Here is a 22,382-nt window from a genome sequence, read left to right on the forward strand (position 1 = left end):
AGCCTTATAGGCCTATTCTAGATCTAGATCTATAGTTTTAATAGCCTACTTGTAGAATAATGGATAGATATTTAGATTTAGATCGATGTAAATTGTAATCGACCAGGAGACTAGTATAGAGATCTAGATCTAAATGTTTATACTAGAATCTAGATCTATCTAGATCTAGATATCAAGTTATGTATTATAGATCTATCTCTACGTCTTTCTAGGAATTTTTTTTTCTTTTTGTTTTAGTTTGACATCAGTGTTCACATTTTCAATTTTGAAAATAATATTAATTAACTGATATATAGATGATCTAGCCTACAATCTGAAGTCTAAACTTCAAAAATGTCTCAAAACCTGGTGAGATATTTAATCTAGTCACTAGTGTTTTAGTGTTTTTTTTTCTAGATTCTAGATCTAATCTATTGTCAGTAGTCTGAGTAGATTTATAGATCTAGATCTTTATTATTTATAATCTAGATCTAGATCTAATAATTATTATAATCTATTATATTTTTATTCTATTCTAGATCTAGATCTATAATGATATTATAATCATTTTAAATTTACATCATGATTTAAGTGAAACTCGTGAGATGTAATATTATAGATCTATTATATATATATATAGATCTATAGGTATATAAACATAAACAGTATATATATAATATATAGATCTAGATCTAGGGGAGAGTAGGGAGAAATGGACCAATACTGCTATCTTCAAAACTAGTGGACCATATTGTTTTGGACTAAAATAAAAAAAAAACAAATTCAGTAACATGAAATTTAAAAAAAAAACACTTCCTTTTATTTTCGTTTATTTTATTTTTTTTTCTGCATGCGCAAATATTTTAGTCACGGAACATTGATTTTCTTAACCAATTTCGCACATCAATATTTCATTGGATCTACTTTAGAATTCAAGGTAAGTTAGTGTTATTGTAAAACCAAAATTCCTTTCTAATAATTTTAAATTTATAACTTTTGCCTTACAAATTCAAAAAATAAAAATTTCATATGATACATTGATACATACTAAATACTACATACTCACTGTTTTACCTAATTCAGGTACCAGTACTTGGCAGTACCAGTGGCGCAACTAGATCTAAGTGGGGAGAAATGGGCCATAAGAGGACCGTTTCTCCCCATTCATTTGATTTATGATTGGCAGTAAATTTCTATAGCCACTATAGGCATGATATGCTTATAGTAAGTTATAGATAACATTTTAAATCTATATTATAGATGTAGGTCTATCTTTACTGTAATAAATCTGTTAATTATTAATGCTGGTTATATTTTAAGTAGATCTAGATTTTTAAAAGTCAAAACATGACAAATAGATTAATTTTTTTTTTCTTTTTCCAGGTAATAATGCCTCGAGTTTATAAAAGGAAAAAGTTCTGACAAAGGCGTCAAAGGCAAAGTGCCAGAGTCAGTTATGAGGGATGCTGTAACTGCTTCACCTGAAATATTTGCAGGCTATCCAAAAGCTGCTCCTCGCTAGCAAACCAACTTAGGAAAAAAAAGGAAAATGTATGATCGTGACATCATCACCAATGATAGAGAAAATAAAATTAAAGCATTGCGTTAAATCTGGGGATAAATCTAATTTAGAAAAGAATCTATTCGATACCGGTAGTGACATGACTGATGATAGGACAGATAGTAGTGACAGTACCGGTAGTGATGAAAGTATTGATGTCAGAATGGATAGTGTCGAAAGTATGAAAGTTAACAACTATGTTGTAAAATGTTGTTTGTAAAATGTTTGACATGTTTCAGATGTTCCTTCAGAGTTAAAGATATTTACTTCCTAGTCCCTACCACCCGATGGATGACGGGGATGGCAGTGGTCAGGGTTTGAACCCAGGACCATCATTAAGTCTGAATGACAGTCCAGCGTGCAAACCGCACTACCAGGCAGCCATTCAATGTCTTGTGTGAGTTTGAGGTTGGAAAGAAAACAAAATATTTAGTTGGTAAGGTTATGAAAGAAGAAGATGAGTATGGTGATATAGAAGTTTTTTTTTGCGAAAGAGTGGGAAAATGGGTGACAGTAGAAGACATTGGACAGAATAGGATAAATTAAAACAATTTTGCCACCACCAGTAAACTGCAAAGGTACAAAAAGAACAGAAAGATATAATATCTCATTTGATGTATCTTTGAAAACTAATAAAAAAATTTGATTTCTTTAAGCTTCTTGTGTCTTCTGCAGGTGGTCATTTCTCACCCAAAGTTGGTCCATTTCTCCCCATATTCGGGTGGTATTTTTAATTATAATTTTTTTCTAATGTATGACAATTTTAAATTTTTTTATAGACTATATTTTGAAATAAATGACTATTCAGAACTATAAAAAACATCTCTGAGTTGTTGTTATTTATGTTTTTATGTAACTTTAAGTAAAAAAGGTGGTCTATTTCTCCCCAGTCTCCCCTACTGATTTAGAATTAAATCTGGAGTCTAGATTTATTTAGTTCCAATATAAATTATTAAATAAAGTCAAGATAATACCATTTTCATATTATTTTTAATAAGACATTTTTTAATTATGAATGTACGTAGCAGATCTATTAACTAAATTTAAAATACTCGTCATACAAAATAAATAACTGCTGGTTTAATGATAAATTATAGAAACTTTGCAAACAGAAGGAAATCCTATGTAGAAAATTTAAAGAAACTAAGGCAGAAAGAGTATATAAAAAGTATATTAAATTTAAACACCTAACCCAAAAATAAGCAGTTGCAGAGTGAATACATAAACAAAGAAATATCTAAGGATAGCAATACAAATCTGTGCCATGGTCAAACATTAAATCTAAGTAATGATTAAATGGTAACAACAGGACTAATGGCACACTTTTAAAAGGAGACGATGATAACTTAACATATAATGATAATTAAATAAATAAATACCGGTACTCTGCATCAGCATACTCAGTCCCAGGAGACTATACTCTTAAAAGATGTTGCTTAATTTAAATTAGTTAAAACTTTGGAGATATAGATAAACAAGAAATAGAAATTTAAAAAATCTATTAGCTAACATTAAACCAAACAAAGCATCTGGATCTGATGATATTCCAGCTAGATTACTCAAAGAACTGAGCAATGAGCTTGCACCCATGTTCAAAATACTTTTTCAGGCATTTCTTAATCAGGGCATCACTGTAAAATCCTAGAACACATAATATGTAGCAACATCATAACCCACTTAGATAAACATTATGTCCTTTTTCCATGGCTTTAGGAAATAGAGGTGCTGTAAAACTCAACTAATAGGTCAGATAGATGATTTCTCAAAAGGCTTAGCTGAGCAAATTGCCATTTTATTAAATTTTTCCCAGGCATTTGACAGTTTTAAGTTCACAACCATAGCTTGCTTAAAAAAAATTTAAAGTTTAATATAACAATTCCACTACACCAATGGATTTAGGATTTCCTGATAGGAGAGAACAAACTGCAATAATTAATAGTTCCTAATCAACACCATTAACACTAAACTCTGTTATCATAAAAAAACCTTTTCTCCTGTCATTAAAATGTTATTGTAAAATAGATAATATATTTTGTGTATTTTATTTTATGTTTCAGTTTCAAATTTGCCAGTTGACAATAAATAAAGATAATAGGAGAAATTCAAATCTTGAAGAAGAAATTACACAATTAGGATTCAAAATACTCTGCTTTACACCTTTAAAAATTGAAATAAGTGAACTGACGGAAGATATTTTTAAAAAACTTACACAAACTCTCAAGAAATACTCACAATCTGATAATTACACTGAACAGTTGGAGTCAATCAATTCAAATTTTAAAAATCTTACCATCAAAGATGTTGTAGATCATGTTTGCAATGATGCGGTGGTTCATTTAAATATTAGTGATGCATCAAAGGAGAAAGATTCAGAAACTTGCAAGAATGAATTAGAAATTACAAAATTAGATTCTTCAAAAGATTCACTTAACAGATCTATTATAACAGAAAATATAGAAGTTAATGTTTATAAACCGAATGATCACACACAAAAACAAGAAAATGCTGATAATGAACTTGAAACAGCTTTTGACGAGAACGAAGAAGCCACTGCTGACTCCAGTCCTGTTATAAAAGATCTTGAAGATATGACATTAGATTCATTAGCTGTCTCCAGTATATATGTAAGAGATATAGACGTGAAGGGAGAAAAATGTGTTTCCAGATTTGCTGAAGAAGTAGAATTATCCAACCCAATAGAGGATGAAAACAGTGAAGATGTTCAACTTGAAAAGGGAGGGAACTTTGATGATGAAAAAAAAAAAAATCTAACACTTTTCAGTGAGCACAGTGAAACATCAAGCTTGAATGAAAGTATTCAGTTAGAATCAGTCACTAGCAGTGAAAGTTTTTGCACAATAGAGCAGCCTGCTTCTGGAGAAGATAATGACGTAAATAGTAATGAAAAGACAATAGAAAGTACACCTTTAATAAAAACATCAGAAGTAATCAAAGAAGAAACTATCATTCGAAAAGATGTTAAAAAAGTAAATGAAAACTGTGCTGAAAATAAAGATCTTGATAATGCTGAAAAATGTGTAAACTTTTTTACCCCTCAGAAGGTAGCTCTACCTAATTCAAAGGAAGAATCTCAGCTTCTTGATAGGAATCTAGAAAATTTAAATCCATCAGGGTTAATGAAAATAACTTCAGCGTATAATACTGGTGATAAAGAACAGATCAGAATCCCTAAAAACTATTATGAAGCTCTGAAATATTACTTCAAGGGTCATGCCCTACAGAGATGTATTGACAATGCAAAAGCAATGGATAACAAATATGTCATACAAGTGGATAAAGATGTTATGATAACAGAAGAAACTCTGGATACTTTAAGAAACTTCAAATCAGTTTTATTTGATGATGTAAGTGCAAATGATGCCCATGAGTGGAAGAAATTATTAGAAGAAAGATACCAAGAAATAAAAGTCCTATATGACAAGAACACTGCAAATTTTCAAATTATGGGATCAAGGAATAATGTACTTCCAGCAAGAGCTTTAATCTTGAAATTGAGAGGAAATAAAGATACAGATATGATATATACAAATAAAGATACAGATATGATATATACTAATAAAAATAAAGATACAGATATGATGTATACAAATAAAAATAAAGATACAGATATGATGTATACAAATAAAAATAAAGATACAGATATGATGTATACAAATAAAAATAAACATACAGATATGATGTATACAAATAAAAATACAGATACAGATATGATGTATACAAATAAAAATAAAGATACAGATATGATATATACTAATAAAAATAAAGATACAGATATGATGTATACAAATAAAAATAAAGATACAGATATGATGTATAAAAATAAAAGTAAGGAAGAACAACAAACACTGTCTTTGAACTCAAATAAGGATAAAAGAAAGGATTGTTCCAGTGACGTAGGACTTTTAAAAATAGATAAAGATACTGAGTTGAGGAGTGCAAAAGTCTCAACCTCAAGTTTTGAAAGAGAGAAAGAAAAACACTTTGCATCCTCACCGAAACATCAGTATCAAGAGTCTTTGACCAGTCATGAGGCTTTAGAATTTGAAAAGTATGAGGGAGCAAGTAGAAGAGTCATTAGAGGAGATCAGAAAGGAAATATTTTTGTAGGAAAAAGTGATTTGAAAGTACGCATTTGTAAGACAGATATCACAAAACTTAATGTTGACATGATAGTAAATGCAGCCAACACTAAACTGAAACATAATGGAGGAGTAGCTTTTGCCATATCAAAAGAAGCTGGTCATGAATTAGTAAAAGACTGTGAGGAATTCATAAAGAAAAATGGATCCCTTAGAGTTACTGATGTTTTTGTTTCAAAAGGTGGAAGATTGAAAGCTAAATATGTTATGCATGCAGTTGGACCAAATTGGGATTACTATGAAGATAAAAGAAATTGCTTGAAAGATCTAAGGCAGACAGTACTCAGGTGTCTGATTGAGGCCTCTCGACGAAGTATGAGAACAATAGCTTTGCCATCTATAAGTGCTGGTAGGTTCTAATTATTTTTCTCTTTCCATTTCATATTTATAATTACTGCTTTTATTATTATTTTGACATTGATGTATTTATTATGTTAAGTTCGAGCTATCTCTTAATTTACACACTGAAATGCAGCGAATTGATCCAATAAGAATGATGGGCAATAAATAAAAATCAATAATTACTTACCCTGCCTCGTTTTCTTTTTATAGTCTCTCAAAAAAGACTTTTAATAAAATTCTCAACACAAAACTGTCTGGCAGTAACCTCATCACGGCAATAAATAGCTGGGCCGTCCCAGTGCTCTTCTACACGTTTGGTGTCATCAAATGGACAGATACCGACCTACATGACATTGACAGACTCACGTGGAAATTATTAACCAAATTCCGATGTTTACACCCCAAGTCCTCCACCATAAGGCTATACCTGCCCCGGAAGGATGGAGGCCGTGGATTGCAGAACATCTTCAAACTGTGTAAGACGCAAGTTTCCAAAATACGATAAAAACTGCACGCCTCCAGTAATGAACTAGTTTCCTTCCTACGCAAATATGACTATGATGCAACCCCTCTGAACCTAAACAATGTTGATGTTAATGTCGTTTGGACGACGTCGGGCATGAGATTCGCCAATGGGAAGAAAAAACACTCCACGGAAAATTCCCGGCTTTATTACATGGGGACAACAGCCTGTCAGAGGGCGGTACTTCTGCAGACCTGCCACATCACCAGAAAATTCCTCGGTGGAAACTGATAAAGGGACTACGATGAATTTTGTTTCCCTTTAACGAAATTCGACCCTGGCTTCGCCAGAGAATGAATACTCGCTCTTTTATAATAATAATCTTTATTGTCCGTACGGAAATTTTCTAGATAATTAAGTTTTTCTTGACGCTATCTTCCAACTTTCTTATATTTTTTTCTGTTGATAACTCACTTGTTTACAAAAACGTCTATTGGTTGCCATATACTGTGCCAATTATTATGTACTCAGAAGAACCCTGAAGATTCCAAAAGTAAAAATCTCAGTATTCACCAGGATTTGAAATCAGGACCCTGGTTAAGAAGCCAAGCACTTTACCACTCAACCACAGCGCCTCCCAAGGATCCCTTGTCTCTGCTAAAATCTTATGATACTCCTGAAACTATGTTTTGGCAACTTTCTTGTACCTCACTTATACTGGGCTAATAAAATGTGATTCATTTATTGCTCTAACTGTTTTTGGTAGAAGTTTAATCCATATAATTATCTAAGTATTACTTTAATTATTTTTTTCAGCCATATTTAAAGTTCCAGCTAAACAATGTGCTGAGAATTACATGGCAGCAGTAAAAAGTTTTGATTGCATAAGACAGAAGTTATCTCTTTCATCAGTTGAAGAAGTTTGGTTTGTTGATGTCAATGAAGACTTAGTATACATTATTCAAGATGAATTCAAAAAACATTGGCAAAATGGTGATTATGAAAATCTTGTGGATGAAGATTTACATTTTGTTCACCAACATCTGGACTCACCAGAAGCTAAAAGTAAATATACTGCTCAGGACTTTGCAGGAAAAGAAAAGAAACATTCTTCATCAACTTTTAGTGCTTTTGGAAGTAAACCTAAAGAAAGTAAAGGTTTGGATTCAACAAGAGGCACAACAAAAGAAAAACAAAAAACTTATGAATTTAAACACTTAAAGATCATGATTTCATCTGAGCCAGCTCTGAGATATTCAAATGAGATTGTTATTGTTTTTGGTGACCCATTTGACAAACTTAGTGGATTACCAGATTTCAAATGTAAAAAATGTCTTCAAGAGCATAAAGGTTCTGATGAGTTCAAGCCAAAAGATTTTAAATTATTTGTATCTAATATGAATGGAAAAAAGTCAAAAAAAATATACTGTCTGAAATTAGATGCAGCAAACAAAGAAGGATTTACTAAAGGTTTTGAAAATTTAGCTTCTCTTAACATATCACTTTTAAGCAGTGCAACGGATATTTCAGTTGTTATTACTTGTCATATATTTTACTCTGGTAAGTATATTTTGACTAAAATCTCTCTCTCTCTCTTATCTCTCTATCTTACTGTCTGTCTGTATGCCTGTTTGCCTGCTTGCCTACCTGTCGGTTAGTCTGTCTATCTATCTATCATCTATCTATAATGCGACAATAATGCCCCTCACATATACACACAACATTTTCAAATTAAGTGCTCCCACCTCCTACAACACACTTTTTTAGCCTTGTTATAATCTAATGAAAACGGCTTTCCTTGAATTCTAAAAGTGCAAAACTATACCTGATACTTGTGCAATGCTACCGTTAAAATATTACGGAGTGTCAAGAAACTGAATATCAGTTCTTGATGGCAAGATGTCTAGGATGATTTTCGCTGTTGCTAGTCAACTAGTAATAATGATTGAAACTAATGCAACAGGTGACGATGAAGTAAAGAACACAACAATGACAAATGTAACAAATTTGGATCTCCGAACACAATACTGTCATTAAAATAGGTATTTAATTATTGATATATATAGTTCAGATATTAACCACAAACATTGGATATAATTGAAATAATCATGTGATTATGTGAAAATATTGGTCTAAGGATAATGACAGGAGCAATCAAAACAACACCCATAAGAGCTATGGAGGAAACCGCTGCCCTGATTTCTTTGGATGAAAGAAGAGAAATAAAAATCCTTTCCCAATTCACTAAGTTGGAAACCTTGGAGAGGCACCCACTCAGAACAAAAATCCACAAAACTGGCACCAAAAAACGTCTCAAAAGGACCAATTTCATACAGGAATCTCGAATCTAGACCTAAAAAAGAAACACCAACTTGAAAAAATTACTCTGGAATCCTCTATACACTATAATGAATCTCCACCCTGGGACGAAAGCCCTCTTCCTACTTTAAGGGACCATATCGAAAACATAAAAAGAAAATCTGATTACAGACCAACAGAGCTCAAGGAAATAGTGAACTGTTTTCTACATAACAATTACCCTAGCAATCAGTGGATCAGAGTTTACACGGATGGCTCATCCCATAAAGCCACCACAAATGGAGGAGCTGGAATACTTATCGAATGGCCAGATGGAGGAAAACTAGAAAAATCCATTGCAACTGGAGAGCTCTCTGACAGTCACAGAGCAGAAAGGGAAGCACTAGCACTAGCTGCTACCATGCTAGCAAATCATCCAAGTTCCCCTCACAGTCAGATTGTCTTTCTAACAGACGCGAAAACAACCCTCCAAAGCCTGCAAAACTCTGATTCCCCTTATATTAAAAACCTCAGAACAGCACTTACAAAGCTCAACAACAACAGCAAAAAACTGTTATTCAATGGATACCAGCTCACATACAACTAGCAGGAAATGAGAAGGCTGACACACTCGCCAAGAGTGGGAGAACAAACTCACAAGTAAACTCTGCACTCTATCCAGAAGAAATGAAGAAATTAATTGTAGATAAAATAAATGAGAAATGGACGAGCTCTCATCCAAATCACAAGAAAGATGACGCTTACTATAAGCTATCCCGACAAGACCAACGTCTAATCTTTCGACTCAGGACCGGGCACAACAGAATGCGACAACACATGTTCCGGAAGCTCAAAATTGGAACCAGTGAAATCTGCCCATGTGGAGTATCACCAGAAAATGCCGACTACGTCCTCCAAAACTGCTCTCTCTACCAAGAGGCCCGTATAGCCTAAGACATTGGCCCCAAATCACCCCAATAGAAAGAAAACTATATGGAGAGCTCCCTGATTTGGAAACCACTGCGCAGTTCATCTCATGTATTGGTCTAGTCATATGAACACTCCAACATAACAATGAGAACGATGAAGAAGAAGAAGAAGAATGTGAGTAATTTGGTTGGCTAATTAAGTAGAAAACAATGTAATTAAAACAAACATATAAGAAATGAATAATTTTACGAATAGTTCGGAGTTATATAATCATAAAGGCTAAAATAACATAGTTACATATAGATTGATGTTTGGTACAAATAGCAAGTCACACTGGACAGTCTCTCTCTCTTTCTCTTTCTTGTCTTAGCACGGATCCTGGAGCCCACGTCTCAGTCCGTATAGTCTTGATGTGATATGTACTGGTATAAATCTACTGTCTCTGACCGTCACCTAGATATAAGTTCACACACTTACAAATAGCCGAGTACTTAATCAACAAATCAACTCGTAACTTCCTAACGCGCAGTAAAGAAAAGATTAATAGTTTCGTACCGCGTGTCCTTGAGAAATGCACTGATACTGTTCTTGAATCTAACAACCACAACATAAGTCGTATATCACAATACGACATCGACTTCTACAACATACAACACATGTCCGTATTCCACAATACGACATCGACTCCTACAATTTAACATCGGTCTGATCCAGCACCTAGCCGTGTTTCAAAAAGTGGAAGATTGAAAGCTAAATATGTTATACATGCAGTTGGACCAAATTGGGATTACTATCGTCAACCCCTTATCTCAAACTGTTTCTGACTTTATAGTCCTTAAGCTATGTCTAATTTATTCTCTAATTGATGTCTTATCACCCGGACTCTGCTAGTACCACATTTTCCCTACATAAATCTAAAGATCCGCGATGTGTCCTGCCGGTATCACTGACCGTGGTATTTGAAGCCCTATTGTTCGCAAGTTTATTGTTCCTTCCGAGTTTTCGTAGTGTTGGTGTCTACTAATGTCTCTGTCTGGGTGTTTATACATCACTGTCATAGTCTGCTCCAGGTCCAGCACGTGAGAGATCGTAGTATATTATTTGGATCTACAACAAAATCTAAACAAGATAATCACACAACTGTGACATGGAGTATGCACAAAAACATCTTAGACCCATTTGATACACACTTATCTTAGGGTAATCCCTGACATAATCTGAGAATTATCTACTCATAGAGAAGACTTTCATTTAAGATACTAGATCTGTGAAGAAATAAGAATAAATGTTAAAAAATGGAACAAAAGAAAGTTATGCACCAAAAAAAAGTGCTAATAAGTGCTTAAAGTGGAAAGAATTATAGTTTTGTACTTTCAAAGACATATTTGGTAGAAATTGCAAATAAAAATCTTTACTTTTACCTACTAATTTGTTAATTTTTTTGTAAATTTAATCACTGCAATTTTGATCTTGAAAATGGCTTAATTGCCCTAGGCATAAGCTAAGTAAGAACAGGTTAAAGTTTTATATTTTACCATCCATGGCAATTGGGAGAATTAGTGATTATCAGTGAGTCAGTCATTAGTTGGAAAAAAGTAAAGGCGGTTGGTCGTTGTGTTGGCCACATGACAACCTCATTACCCGTGGACAACAGAAACAGATGACCTCTACACCATCACCATGATAGACTGCAAGGTTTGTAAGGGGAATTTTACTAATAGTCAGTCATCTGGGTCAATCTGGGACAAGAATTTTATATCTATATATTTTTCCTCCACTTGAATCAACTGTTTAGTTCTCCTTTATATCAGAGATTTAGTTCTCCTCTACTTCTATCAATTATTTAGTTCTTCTCTAATCAATTGTTTACCTCTACTGCAATCAGTCATTTTCTCCATTTCTAACAATCATTTATTTTTCCTCCACTTCAAATATTTAGCTCTTCTCCACTTCAACTCATTATTTCTCCTCATCTTCATAGAGGGAATTCAAAAAGTTTTTATATATAATAATTCATTTTTCATTTAGCACAACGTAATCCTGACTTCAAAAATGTCAGTGCCTTTGCAGGAGTTTTCCACAAATTCCTAACTGACTTGTCAAAAAAGGAGAATTTGAAATGTATACGAATGACTGTAAATGAAGATTCTTTACCTTCCATCAGTAAAGTCTTTGATTCAAGAAACGACTTGCATAAGACTATTACAGGTAAGCCTTAATATTTGTATAGACCAGGGGTGGGCAAATTACGTCCCGCGGGCCACATGCGGCCCGCCGACACCTACAGAAATCAGGTGTGCCCACAGTATATACAGATTAAAAAGCAAATATATTAAAATAATATCTATATAAATTATTGAAACTCTCATTATAAGATTATGCTTATTGGTTATACTTCAATACACTCAATTCAAGACAATCTCTTATCAGTATTTATTTGATGCTATGAAGAACTGTGTTGAATGTTGGGTATGCTTGAAACAAGATGGCAAGTGTAACAACTGATGGAGCTCGATCTTTGATATAGTAGTATTGTTTGTATTTTGTTTTTGTATTAAAAAAAAATATATCCCAACCATAAACTCTAAACAGAAAAGTTTGCACAAAGCTGCATAAAATTTCAATACATAATTTTAATCGAAATGACATGAACCTTATTAGGGCTAGGGGTGTTAACCACATGTATTTATATAGGAACAAAATAATCCAATGTATCCGCTATCTTAGCATGGGCAAGGCAAATGAGAAGAATATAAAATCTCAAGAAAAAAATTGTTGTTACTTGAGGGACATTGACTGTGACTTTGTTACCAATATTTACAATAAAGAATGGAAGACAGATTTCATGTGTTTCATGATTGCTATTGCGATGGGCTTTTTTTTTTGCATATGAAATATAATTACATGTTAAATCTTTTCAAACAAGGCTTTCCATTTCTACAAGCAAGAAAAAGAAAATAGTTTTGTCATTTTCCTTTGCTGAAAGGTGAAACTATTTCTAGTGAAATGATTAAAAGTATAACACTTATTTAGATTTCTTAATTGGGCAATTTATAAAAGCAAATTTTAAGACGCCAAGAACCAGATTTCAATACCATCATCTCACCATTTAGCGCAGAAGCTGATTCAGCTCCAGAGGACATATCTCCAAGCAAAGAGAAGTTCCAGTCAGTACTACCACGGTGTCTTATGTATGCCAGAAGCTGTATTTCCACACTTAAAATAAAATTGCTGCTGTTCACACTATTTGTGTACACATACATCTGTTCTTCTTCGTTCTCGTTTTACATGTTGGAGAGTTGAGATCAGTAATCGTATATCTGAATAGTTTTGGTTCTATAGGAGGGTTTTTGGGCCAAAGTCTTGTTCGGGTCTCTTGATTTAGAATGCACCATTGAAGGACATGGTCAGCATTCTCTGGTGATGGGCAAGTTTCTCTCGTCCCGACATTTAACTTCCGGAACATATATTGTCTCATTCAGTGAACAAGCCTTTTCCTTTGTGGAAACTAAACAAGCATTACTACTGGTCGATTTTGACTGACTAATTTGACAGCAGTCACAAGGATAAAAACTAGTAAGCTAGTACCACAGTTCCGAACATTATGCACGAGTGTAAAAAGTAAAATACTGCACATTAAGTACAACTGTATATTTGTCAGGATATTTTAATGTAAAATGACAACAGCAATTTGAAAAAAAAATCGTAAAATTGGTTTAAAAAATTGCTAACTCTTGTTGTAATTCCTTAACGTGGAGTGTGAAAAAAAAAAGAAACGTGAATATAACACAGTGTATATATGAATTAAAAGACATTCTACACAGTTAGCTTAGAGTGTCTCTATAAGTTGTATATAAATATGCGGCCCGCCATTCCCAATTTTTTTAAAAATGCGGCCCTCGATACAAAAAGGTTGCCCACGCCTGGTATAGACTATACAAAATTGATGCTTCTCTATCATAATAAAAAATGAGCATAGTCTTACTTCTATGTAAATGAAGATAGCTTTAGAGTCTAAGTTTTGCTTTGAAAAGACATTAGAATGTATTCAGGGTGTGAATATTCATATGAATGAAGTGCTTGGCTTATCTATATTAAGGATAAAATAGAAAGATTTCAAAGCTCATTTATTCCATGCTCAGTCAGGGTGTTGTAACATCATTTGTTTTCTCCGAGAAGGACATAAAATCCTATTGATCAAGCGCTGGTTGTGGGTGTGCATATTGTTTGTTTTTTTTTTTGTTGTTGTTTGTATTGGCTGCATTTTGCATCAATATCATTGTTGTTACAAAAAAAAAATATATTAAAAGGGCTAATTCGGATATATAATCTACCAGAAGTTAAGAGCCTAACCTAATAAGAAAAATATAAAAAGTTACATTTAAAATAATACTTTAAAAGTAAAAAAAAAGTACTTAAAAAAACATTTTAAAAAACATCTTATTAGGCGTAATTTTATCAATTAGTTTGAATCAGCCATGTAATTAAATTTGTAATAAATAAATCTATGCGATTTAAAATATTTTTAACAATTGTTTTGTTTAGTCCTATTTCATGCTCTTGCCTTCTCAATGCTCTATGATCCTATCACTTGTCTGGACCAGTTGGGATAGGGGGAGGGGGAGAAAGAAGAGGTTATTGTAACATATATGTGTTATCAAAATGTAACATACGTGTGTGTTGCTGTTCACTAAGATAAAACAACGTATTATAATGCTGTAGAATGGATTGGGTCACAAAGATGTAGAATGCTGGGTTTGTATGTATTGGAGCTACACTTAGCACATAACTACATAAATGAACTTTGGTCTGATTTCAGCAGACTAAATAACGTTTATTAAATGAGAATAAATGAGAATAATACTGCAACTTCAAGCATTCAGTTACAAATCACTGGTTAAATAGAAATGGCATGATACCCTTCATAGAAGTTACATAAACATAATCCTACGTACTGAAATACAGTTACATTAATAATCACATCTTCAAATATTTGGGTTCACCTCTTATTGTAATTTACTATTGAATCTAGTTGGTTGAAACCAAATATGTTCTTTAATTTGAATGAATGATAATAATGGCATGTATTTTTTTTTATGAAGTACTAAAAGAGTGCCTAATGTGAAATTAAAATTTGTTGACAAGATATTCTTGAAAAGAAAGTTGTATTGCTTAGAGTTTAGCTATTTTTATTAAACAAGCAATAAAAATGTTGTATTTATTGTAACATTTTAGCACAAGGCACTGATATGGAGAATGAGAAAATATTTTACTCCCAGGCTCTTCAAACTACACATGGTCAAACAGGTGATTCACAGCCTCATGAACATAGAACTAGTGTGAGAACTTACACTATGGACAGTAGATCATCTAGACAGCCACTATTGGACAATTCTTTAACAGCTGTTGGTTCAAAGTTTGAATCACCAGGTTAAATAAAATGTTTATTATTGATTTTAATTTTTAATTAAAAGCAGATTTTTAGTTGGAAGCATAACTAATAGACTTTTTTTTTCTCTGATTTCTCTCAGAAATAACCATTTCATGACTTAACTTAATGTACAGCTGCACAATTTTTGTTTCACTAATGAAGAATTAGATTTAGATTGGTTTTCATTAGCTTAAAGATTTGGGGGAGGGGAGTAATTTAAAAACTGATTATGGTAAAATCCCCCCAGATATCCCTTTCTTCCTCCCATCACCCCTCCATTTTTCTAACTTGCCCAGAAAAGTGATAGAATCATAGAGTATTGAGAAAGCTAAAAGCATGAAATAGTGTTAAACAAAAACTATTGGTGAAAGTATTACTAACCGCATAGATTTATTGTTGTTGTTCTAGATTTATTAAAAATTTAATTATAATACTGATACAAACTAATTGATACAATCACAATTTGTATAAGCCTTTTTTTTAAAAGTATTTTTTGTTTTTCAATCATTAAAACTAAGCTCAAGAGTCATAACAGTTATTCATTTACATCTAAAAAAAAAAAAAAAAAAGAGGCAGGTGAAGTAATAATCTTTTAATTTCTAATCCTGAAAATTAGGCTTTAAAAATTTATGACTGAGTAATCTTTAAATGATCAAGTAATTTTCTGAAAAGCAATCAGAAATCATTTAGTTTAGGTAATGTTTCAAAAACAATTTTATTTTGTTTTCAATTGGCTAATACTTTTTTTTTAGGTGGAAACTAAGCTACAGAATCAAAACAGTTATTATTTTATATCTACAAAAAAGAGGCTGGTGAAGTGATGTTTACTGTAAACTTCTAAAATTAGGCTTGTGATTTATGACTTAGTAATCTTTAAATGATACAGAAATTTCCACAAAAGCAATCAGAAATCATTTAGTTGTTTAATAATGTTTCAAAAACAATTTTATTTTGTTTTCAATTGGCTAATACTTTTTTTTTCAGGTGGAACTCCAGCTAATGTTGAAACAGACTGTCCTTTATGTTATGATGGAAAACCAAGCTCTTCATTACATTGCTGTAACATAATGATATGTGAAAGTTGTTTCAACAAAGTTCAGTTTTGCCCTTATTGTCGAACAGTTTTTAAAATCTTAACAGGAAATCAACCTGATGGAGAAATGCGTGTCAGTTATTTCAAACATAAACATGCAGCAGGTTATGAACATTGTGGTGTGTGGGAAATACAATACTATTTTTGGAGTGGAATTCAGAAGGTAATTAATATTTTTTACAAATTTTGTTTCTGTATTTGAGATGCTACAGAAATATCCTAGGTAGCCTATCACTAACAAATACCTCATCACACATGAAGAGATTAGAAACAGAATTAATACAGCAATTGTGACCTTCTAACTACTGTCAAAAATGCAAGCTTAAATTCTATGGCCATATCACAAGGTCCTTAGGGCTTGCAAACACCTTCCTACATGGAACAGTACCAGGAAAAAGAAGAAGAGGCAGGCTGAGATAGCGATGGGAAGACAACATAAAAGAATGGATGGGCCTGTCATTGAGAGAAATTCTGTCCAAGGCAAATGACAGGAGTGAAGAAAGACAGTAAACAAATCTTGCGTGGCACCCCAACAGTTCAACAGACTAAGAGATAGGTGAAGGTTTATGTATTTGCATGAATATGAATCTGGCCATATAAGTCTACTTCTAAGCAACTAATGTGACTAAAGAACTTATAATAGATTTTAGAAAGAAAAAACAAACTATACGTGAACTGCAAATAAAAACTACATCTATAGAACAAGTAAAGGCATATAAATATCTAGGCGTTATCATCAACAACAAGCTCTCATGGGAAGACCACCTTGGAACTCTGACAAAGAAAACAGCCCAGCGACTCTTTTTTCTATACAAACTCAACAGTTTTAAATTAATCAAGAAGATCCTTGAGACATTTTACGGCGCAACTGTACAAAATCTGCTAACATACGGAAAAAGTTGTTGGCAAGGCAACGCCTCATCTAAACTGTTGCAACGTCTAGAAAACATCATTAAAAAAGCATCAAAAATTACACTCACAACATTACCACATTTAAAGGAACTTTTTGAACAAATGTGCCTAAGAAAAATCAAAAAAATCTTGGAAGACAACGGCCACACGCTCCATCAGAACTACGCCAGGTTGTCGCGAAGTGGGCAACTGCTGTCAATCAAAACAAGAACGGAGCGGTACAAAAACTCGTTCGTACCTTACTCGATCAGACTCACCGCCACTCATTGATCAGGGAACATGAAATGCACCAAGATACCTGTGTGTAGTCGCTGAATGAACTCTTTATGTTGTCTGTTGTATTTATGTGTATTTTTCTGTTGTGTTGTCTTTATATGAGAAACGAGTCCTTGTAATCACAACAAATTTCCGTAAGGATCAATAAAGCAGTCTTAGTCTTAGTCTTAAGTCTGCTGTAAGTTTGTTAATACTACTATATTAAATTAACAAATTGCAATCTGTTTTTTTTTAATTTTATAAGTCCATCATAATACGATTACCACTTTTGTCATCCAGGGGGCTGAGAACTTTGCACTGCAGTTTGTGCCTCCTCTTGTGGCTAGTAACACTTCTGTGAGATTGAAATGTTTGGTTACACTCTGGGCAAACTATTCCATCTGAAGTTTATGTGAATCACATTGTTTTTCCTCGTTGATGCTTTTTGTCTGCTAAGACTGTGTAATTGTCCTCAGCAATTTTTGCAACAATTCTGACAAAATGGCGCCATGATGTTCATCAAGTGATTCCATCTATCAAGTCACGTTATGAACAGTAGCTCTCAGTAAATTTTTAAAAGATTTCCCTGAAGCATTTTCTTTGTTCACTTTGAGCTTGCATTAGCTGGCCATATAATGTAGCCTTTGAGGGATACAGGTATTGTCCATTCTGCAGATGCGGCCTGTCTATACATCATGATGTGTAGATTTTTGGAGTAGGACTTTTTGTTACATATCTTGTCTTGCCAATTTAAGTTCAGGACTTTTTTGATGAAGATCATGTGGAAGTTTACCAAATGTTCAAATCCCACAAACATGGGTTGTTGAGGCACTTGCTTTGATTTCTCCAGTCATAAAAATTTCAATTCAATGTCTTTTGAAATTACTGTTTTTACTGTGAATAAGTACAAGGGATGAGTGGTATCAGATTCGTCAGCAGCAGAAGAAAACATTTTGAATTTTGCTGCTCTATCTGTTAGTTCAATGGACTTTTTTTAACCATATCTTTCTTCACCTTTTAGTTGTAATACGACAAGGGTGAAAGTTTCAGCTTCATTCTTCATTTTGTGACACATTTCTTCCATCACTGATGGCAAGCACTTGTGTAATGCATTCATTGTGGAAAAGTGGATTCAATGCCAATTTAAGTTCAGGACTTTTTTGAAGAAGATCATGTGGAGGTTGTTCATCTTCTTTATATGCCTTCTATCTACTGTCCTATGTGATGTTTACTCACATCTTTCTTAATTCACATCAATAATAAGCTATACATGATATACCTTATCTAGCTTCATATAAGGCTCAGACCTGGGAATGAATTTAATCACAGTACTGCAAACTTAAACTTGAAAGATTTTTAAACAAATATTTGACTTTTCTTCTTCATCTATTATAGTTAAATACTTTCTAGTAATTGCTTTTAATTAGAGATAAACAGCTATCTTATCTATCTTATAAAATACAGACATTACTTCAAAAAAGAAGATGATTACATCCTACATGTGTCCCCAGGTTTATCTAGTCATGCATGTAAATCAATGACTTAAATTCTGCCAAGTCATGGATTTTCCTGGCAGACTCAGGCAACCCATTCCATGCTCTAATGGCACTAGGAAAAAAGGAGCATTTTTACAAATTGGTCTTGGCATATAGAATAGGGAATGTGCCTTTATCTTTGTGTCTTTCTGAGTATTTTGTTTGGTTCTGTTTTTGTAATTGCTACTTTATTTATAAGTCTTCTTTCCTGAAGGGTTTCTAAATTTAATGATTTTTCTAAGGGTGCTATAGCAACACAAGGAATCTTTACATTGCCTTGAATTCCCCCTTCCCAATGTGTAGCGATTTAAGTTTAGTAAAAAAGGGCTCAAGAAAATCCTAAAAAATATCTTGAAATAACCAGCCTCTACCATACCACATTGGTACTAAGTCCTAATCGCTTAACATATTAATTATTTTAATTAAGTTAATTTAATAAAGTCTTTGTGTTTTTTTGACTTTTTTTAAATATAAAAACAACAATGAATTTACTTTAAGTGAACAATAAAAAAACTGACCAGTAAAGAGATTCTATAGCATTATTGCTTTACTATAGAAATAAGACAAGACTATATCATTTTTTTTACATCAATGGAAACACACTATCACACTAGCAAAAACAGACACATGAGTTTTCTATAAATCTATAAAACACTAATACTTGTACTTAGTTCATGCCTAACAGTCCAGGAGTAGTTTTGATGTAATCTTCCAGCAACAGAGATCATTTGCCTTATCATCAAAATCACTTTAAACAACCAAGCATGATGTAAATTTGCTCTTGCCTTTAGTTTCACTGATTGACAAAAAATAAATGAAACATCTGGAAACTTTATACATTAGTTTATCTCATATTTTGCAGACTCACTTTATAACAGTGAATTAGGATTAACTTTATTACTTTTAATTATTGTTTTTTTTTTAATAGGAAAATCATCCCAATCCTGGAAAATGGTATTCTTCTATATCAAGAACTGCCTATTTGCCAGACACTTCTGAAGGTTGTCATGTTCTTCTACTGTTAAAACTTTCATTTATGAGGCGGCTCACATTTACCATTGGCCTGTCACTGACTATGAATTTAGAGGACAAAATAACCTGGAATGACATCCACCATAAAACAGCTCTTGATGGGGGAAGGTAAAGTAGATAAGTATTTTTATTTTAAAGACATTTGGTCTGCTATGTTTTTGTCTTGGACAACATGTCATATTTAAATAATCTACTTAGAACTTTATTTTAGGTTTTTGTTACAACAAAAAAATCTATCCTTAATACTAAATGCATTCTACTGAAAATCAAATAATGTATTAAAACAGGTAAATTTAGCAAAACATATTAATCATAAATTAAATCTATAAAAGGTTTATTCATTTTTTTACTTTTGTTTCCATTTAGTGAACAATGTCGAGTAAGATATTTTTATTATCCAAATGTTAATTACCATATAAAATCAAGGTTGCTGACAAAAGGGTTAAGTGAACATTAACTTTTTAAACAAAGCAGGTTGAAGGACATAGTCTCTGTTAACTATGGCTTGGAGAAATCTCCACTATAGACTACAGGGTTTCAAAGTGGACCTACTATATATCTGCCTGGAATCACACTGTAATTGCTAGGATATGCAATAGTGAATAGTGATTAAAGTCTATATATACAGTGAAACATCCTATTTTTCTTATGGTGAACAAGTATTTATACAATGTTTTTTTTTCTACAGCTATGGTTATCCAGATCCTAACTATTTGAAAAGAGTGCTCCAAGAACTAGAAGGAAAAGGAGTGACCTTTGAAAGTGTAACAACTAAAGAAAAATATGCATTGGATAATTTTATGAATGATATGAAAAGTCTAAACAAGCAACATTTAACTTATCCTAGACACTAATAATGTAAATGCTTTTAAAAAAGTAACTTTAAATCACATTAAAATTTAGAATGTCAAAAATAAAGCTCTGTAGATAAAGATAGACACTTAGTTTGAAACCATTTTTTAACATAAAATATTGATACCTGCCTTTTTACCTGCCTGGGTGGACCACTTCGGGGGTCAATTTTGAGTTTGTGTTTCCACGCAAACTGTCTATGTTACCTTGTTATCATAAAACTAATTTTCAAAGTACTAAAAAGTGTTCTTTTTTTATGTAAAAATAATAATTAGAGCACATTATTAGCAATGAAAGGGAGATTAAAATACAGTAATTAAGCCTGACAGTATAAATATAATTTTATATATAATTGAGCCTTAATATTTATTGATGCATGAAGTGTTCAATTTAGTTTTATCATTTATTTACACTAAAATATTGTTTCCATTTTTTTTAGTTGGTTACTTGGTAATTTGGCATCCTTTGTATTCAATTTATATCAATCTCTTTTTTGTTTGGTTGGATGATGTGATAAGATAAAAATAGTACACAGCAAGCTAAAATACGCTATTTAAAAAAAAAATAGCCTCTATTTCTAAATACTGTAGAATTTATTTCTTCTTTTCAATATTAAACAAAATAATTAATTACCATAATACTTAATGGACTAATTGGCTCAATTTTTAATTGATTTATGTTAAATAGTTGTGTAAAGTTTCAACTTGATCCAAGAAAGGGTTTGGGCGAAATGACATTAAATAATTGTACCAGATAGACAGAGATTATATAAGCTTTGTAAAAAATATTAATGATTACAATCATTACATCATCTTCTTCCAAAGTTAATTTTTTAATGGTTTGCATAATGAATACATAAAGTTAGTAATAGTTAATGACCCAGAATAACTGATTTATGTTTACATGCAAGGAAAAATCACAGTTTTGTTGCCAGTAAGATGGTCATGTGTACTGACCAAGTTGTTATGTTATTGACCATTTTTTGTATTGTAACATGATGTTTAAAAAAGTGACTACATTTTTAAATTAGTAACTGTTTCATATAAAATGACAGCACTAGAAAATGAGAGAACATGGTGAATAAGTATGGTGAAATCCTAACCATAAAATTAGAATATCAGCTTATTTATTGATTTGTTTCTTTTGTTGATGTTTCAACTTAATAATTACCTTATGTTTGTAACACTGACAGTAGCAATATGAAAAGTTCTACAGTGTAAAAAATGTATTATTATTGTTTTAATTTCAATTTACTTTTCATTCGTTTAATTTTTTCATTAATAGACTTCAAGAATCAACTAGAAAAAATGCATTGTAACATGCTCATTGTGAATAAATTCCAAAGATGAATTCTTTTATTAACATACCGGTAATTGAGAAGGAAGTCACTTCTGACTAAATAACAATTTAGTGCTTGCAATGTAAAAAAAAAAAAAAGGACATGAAATATAATATATATGGTATTCTGTCAGACCAAATAATTTATGTATTGGGTTATAGAAATCACAAAACATACTTATTGAAGCAAATTTTTTTTTA

General features: G+C 32.3%; 1 protein-coding gene and 1 long non-coding RNA gene across 3 annotated transcripts; both read left to right on the plus strand.

Annotated features, from left to right (window-relative positions):
* On the plus strand, nucleotides 1–22,382 carry LOC106069472 (uncharacterized). 2 transcript variants are annotated; one of them, XM_056043237.1, is made up of 8 exons: nucleotides 3–348; nucleotides 3,598–6,049; nucleotides 7,322–8,065; nucleotides 11,762–11,941; nucleotides 14,969–15,163; nucleotides 16,149–16,420; nucleotides 19,888–20,099; nucleotides 20,680–22,382. In XM_056043237.1, the coding sequence occupies exons 1-8, from the start codon at nucleotides 334–336 to the stop codon at nucleotides 20,843–20,845; spliced, it is 4,236 nt and encodes a 1,411-aa protein (XP_055899212.1). In that variant the 5' UTR covers nucleotides 3–333; the 3' UTR covers nucleotides 20,846–22,382. The 2 variants fall into 2 exon arrangements, with proteins under 2 accessions (XP_055899220.1, XP_055899212.1); XM_056043245.1 differs by lacking the exon at nucleotides 11,762–11,941 and having other exon boundaries at nucleotides 1–348.
* Nucleotides 579–2,843, plus strand: LOC106069474 (uncharacterized). Its single transcript, XR_001218093.2, has 3 exons — nucleotides 579–916; nucleotides 1,063–1,203; nucleotides 1,363–2,843. It is a non-coding gene; the product is annotated as an uncharacterized LOC106069474 (long non-coding RNA).

The sequence above is a fragment of the Biomphalaria glabrata genome, chromosome 1, assembly GCF_947242115.1.
Source record: "Biomphalaria glabrata chromosome 1, xgBioGlab47.1, whole genome shotgun sequence".
Classification (NCBI taxonomy): domain Eukaryota; kingdom Metazoa; phylum Mollusca; class Gastropoda; family Planorbidae; genus Biomphalaria; species Biomphalaria glabrata.

Bases quoted from the DNA above. Each gene is read 5' to 3' on its own strand.
- LOC106069472 (XM_056043237.1), top strand. The intron at 6,050-7,321 runs GTAGGTTCTAAT...TATTTTTTTCAG, and splicing joins TTTGCCATCTATAAGTGCTG to CCATATTTAAAGTTCCAGCT. The intron at 16,421-19,887 runs GTAATTAATATT...TTTTTTTAATAG, and splicing joins TTTGGAGTGGAATTCAGAAG to GAAAATCATCCCAATCCTGG.